At 57.4% G+C, this 3,545-nt stretch overlaps 1 protein-coding gene and 1 long non-coding RNA gene across 2 annotated transcripts in view; one reads left to right on the top strand and one right to left on the bottom strand.

Moving 5' to 3' along the window:
- LOC108514780 (uncharacterized) overlaps positions 1-1,320 on the bottom strand; it is a 22,745-nt gene extending 21,425 nt beyond the window's left edge. Inside the window, exon 1 of the long non-coding RNA XR_001881333.1 lies at positions 1,232-1,320. This is a non-coding gene — a long non-coding RNA (uncharacterized LOC108514780). The remainder of the gene's footprint in view (positions 1-1,231) is intronic.
- The window catches only part of ASF1B (anti-silencing function 1B histone chaperone), a 17,506-nt gene continuing 14,701 nt past the window's right edge, over positions 741-3,545 (top strand). The window contains exon 1 of the mRNA XM_017851246.1: positions 741-2,123. Within this exon, the coding sequence (XP_017706735.1) occupies positions 2,015-2,123 (109 nt within the window). The 5' untranslated portion in view covers positions 741-2,014. The remainder of the gene's footprint in view (positions 2,124-3,545) is intronic.

Genomic DNA, 3,545 nt, shown 5'->3' with positions numbered 1-3,545 from the left:
ACCGTGTTAGCCAGGATGGTCTAGATCTCCTGACCTTGTGATCCGCCTGCCTCGGCCTCCCAAAGTGCTGGGATTATAGGCTTGAGCCACCGCGCCCAGCCTGAACTTTCTTTTTTAAAATTTAATTTTAATTTTTAGAGACAGGATCTCACTCTGACACTCAGGCTGGAGTGCAGTGGCTGGAGCATCCTGGGCTCAAGAGATCCTCCTGCCTCAGCTTCAGGAGTAGCAGAGACTACAGGTATGCACTACCACACCTGGCTTATTCTTTCATATTTTTGTAAATATGAGGTCTTGTTATGTTGCCCAGGCTGATCTTGAACTCCTGGCCTCAAGAAATCATCTATGCCCAGCCTCTAAAATTTAATTTTTTTTAAAAAAAGTAAATCTTAAATTAAAAAAAAAAAAAGATATGGCTGGGCACAGTGGCTCACGCCTGTAAACCCAGCACTCTGGAAGGCCAAGGCGGGCGGATCACTTGAGGTGAAGAGTTTGAGACCAGCCTGGCCAACAAGGTGAAACCCCGTCTCTACTAAACATACAGAAAAAAATTTAGCTGGTCATCTGTAATCCCAGCTACTCAGGAGGCTGAGACAGGAGAATCGCTTGAACCCGGGAGGTGGAGGTTGCAGTGAGCCGAGATCGCGCTATTGCACTCCAGCCTGGGTGACAGAGCGAGATTCTGTCTCAAAGAAAAAAAAAAGTGGTTTCCAAAAAATGTAAAATTTGGTGCGCGGCTGGCATTATTTTTCCACTGGGCAGAGCTGATCGCCCATGGGGGCTGAGACTCTGCGACCTGGAGTCTCCCAGGCCGGGGGCGACGGGATGCGGCGGAGAGAAGTTTCCGGATGTATTGTGCGGTCATGAATCATGTCAGGGAATTGCCACGGCCCCCGCTGAATGGAGAGAAGCTGCCTCGGGAGCTGAGTAGCAGAGCCCGGACTCGAACACTGGTCTGCCCCCGAACTGAAACTCCCATTTTCAGTACCGTCTGCTTGAAACCTTCCAAGAGCCCTTGAGGGGGCGAGACCGGGATCCAAACCCCTCGGGGGCGAGAGCGGGATTCGAACCCCTCGTGGGCGAAAGCGGGATCCGAACCGGGCTGGACTCCCGAGGTCCGAGCGCGCCGCGTGACCGCCACTCCGAACGTTCGCAACGTTCACAACGGACTCCAGGGCCGCTGGACCTCAAGGGTCAGGAGCCACTCAGAAAAGCTCCAGACTACGCTCACCTGTTGACAGACGCTGAGGCCGCAAACCCTCCTCCTCTCTTTTCACACTAGCCAGCACTGCGGCGGCGCTCGACTTCCGCTTCTCTCCAGCGAATCCCCAGCTGAGCCTCCGTCTGCTCCCGCCACCATTACCAATCCAGCCAATCAACTCTCAGAAAACCCTCTTTATCTCCGCCCCACTCCTTCCTGCCAATCACTGAGGGTGCGAGCACCGCCCTTCCCGCCTTCTTTAGCGAGCGCCGCGCGCCACCGCTCGGCGGTTGGCGGCGCTGCGCGGTGCGCGATGCATCTCCCGGAAAAGCGAGGCGAGGGGCGGGCCACGCCGGTACGGGAACCCTCAGGATTGGGCAGAAGGAGGCCGGCGCTCTGACTCCGTCCACTCCCGCCGTTGACATCCGAGTCGGAGACGCTGGGGATTGGTTCCCAGCGGACACGCTAAGAAGCCTGGAGATGGTTTCGCCCTCCTCACACGCCGCGGAGAGGGAGCTCCGCTGATTGGTCCGGGGAGTCTGGGCGCGCGCCGACCGGCGCTCCAGGATTGGCTGAGGGGGTGCGCGCGCCGCCAGGGAGCGTTGGCGGTGATTGGCCAGAGGGCGGAGGCCGGCTATTTGAAGGCGGTCCGCGGTTTAGGTGCGCACTTCAGTCCGCGGAGAGAAGAGGCGGGAGTAGACCTGGTCTGCGGTACCCTACTGACGCGCCCCCAGCCTCACCGGACCCAGGCGCGGCCTCCGCCACAGCCACAGCCCCTGCCCCTGCTGCGGCACGGCGAGGCGCAGCGGGGCGATGGCCAAGGTGTCGGTGCTGAACGTGGCGGTCCTGGAGAACCCGAGCCCTTTCCACAGCCCCTTCCGGTTCGAGATCAGCTTCGAGTGCAGTGAAGCCCTGGCGGACGGTGAGGCTGGGCCCGTGCGGGGACCCCCATCCCCAGGCCGACCCCGGCCTCCCCTTGGAGAAGCGCTCCCATGGCCAACTTGATCTCCCCCTTGAAATCCCTCGTCTCCCTTCCGCCAATCCCGATCTCCAGGTGGAGACCTCCCGCCACCAGCCAACTCGGACCTCCCCGTGACCTCCTCTCCCACTGCCCGCCTTGACCTCCCGGGTGGAGACCCCCAGCTAGCTAACTCGGACCTCCTCGTGACCTCTTCCCCCACCGCCCGCCCCGACCTCCCCATAAAGATTAACCCCAGTCAAGCCCCATTTCCCGCGTGGGAAACCTCATCCATCTTTTTTCTCTGGAGGTCTTCCTAGGTACCCGTTTTCATGGAGAGATCTTCTTGGCCTCCATTTCTTAACCCACGGAGATCTTCAGCCACTGTGGTTTCTCTATGGCAAGACCGCCGCTTTAGCCATCCACCCATTTTTGCCCACTTATTCCCTCTTCCTTTAGTGAGATACACCTCATTTTCCTCTGGAGACCCCCAGTGTCCAGCCCCTTCCCATTTTCCCTGGGGGAAATCCCAGCCATCTGCTATTTTCCCTATGGAGACCTCTCACCCAAGCTCCCTTCCCTCCTCACCATGAAGACCCTCCCCACCAGTAACCTTTTTTCCCTGTGAAAACCCCTCAACCCCTTTTCAGGACCGCTCTCGCCCCCATCTTCCCATTTGTCTCCCACCAATCCCCTCCTCAACCTGCCAATATTTCAACAACCCCACCCGCACCAGTTGCTGTTGCTTTTCTGCCCCAGTGCACATACCCTGGAACCTGGTTTCCCTCCTTCGTTGGGGCCCAACCCCCGCTATGCTTGAGCTCCCCCTGGGAAAGGATGCTACCCTCTTTGAGGGGAGCTTGGTCTCCCCAGCTCCCCTTCCCCACCCTCTTCTGTGGACTTGGATAAACACACTGAGATCCGAGGGGTGGCATAGCCAGGCAGGTATTAGCTGCTTCTCCAGGTTTGCCCACCCGTTTCCAACTGAGTTACTGCAGCAATTCTTCTCTCGCTTTTTCTTTCTTCTTCTTCTTTTTTTTTTTTTTTTTTTTTGAGACAGAGTCTTGCTCTGTTGCCCAGGCTGAAGTGCAGTGGCACGATCTCGGCTCACTGCAACCTCCGCCTCCCGGGTTCAAGCAATTCTCCTGCCTCAGCCTCCCAAGTAGCTGGGACTACAGGCACCTGTCACCATGCCCGGCTAATTTTAGTATTTTTAGTTGGAGGCAGGGTTTCACCACATTAGCCAGGCTGGTCTCGAAGTCCTGATCTCAAGTGATCCACCTGCCTTGGTCTCCCAAAGTGCTGGGATTAGAGGTGTGAGCCACTGTGCCCAGTCTTTTTTTTTATTTTTAGTAGAGACGGGGTTTTACCATGTTAGCAAGGCTG

The sequence above is a fragment of the Rhinopithecus bieti genome, unplaced genomic scaffold (assembly GCF_001698545.2).
Source record: "Rhinopithecus bieti isolate Rb0 unplaced genomic scaffold, ASM169854v2 scaffold_33432, whole genome shotgun sequence".
Lineage (NCBI taxonomy): Eukaryota > Metazoa > Chordata > Mammalia > Primates > Cercopithecidae > Rhinopithecus > Rhinopithecus bieti.
Note: the sequence above shows the minus strand (reverse complement) of the source record. Positions and strands in the feature narration are given on the sequence as shown.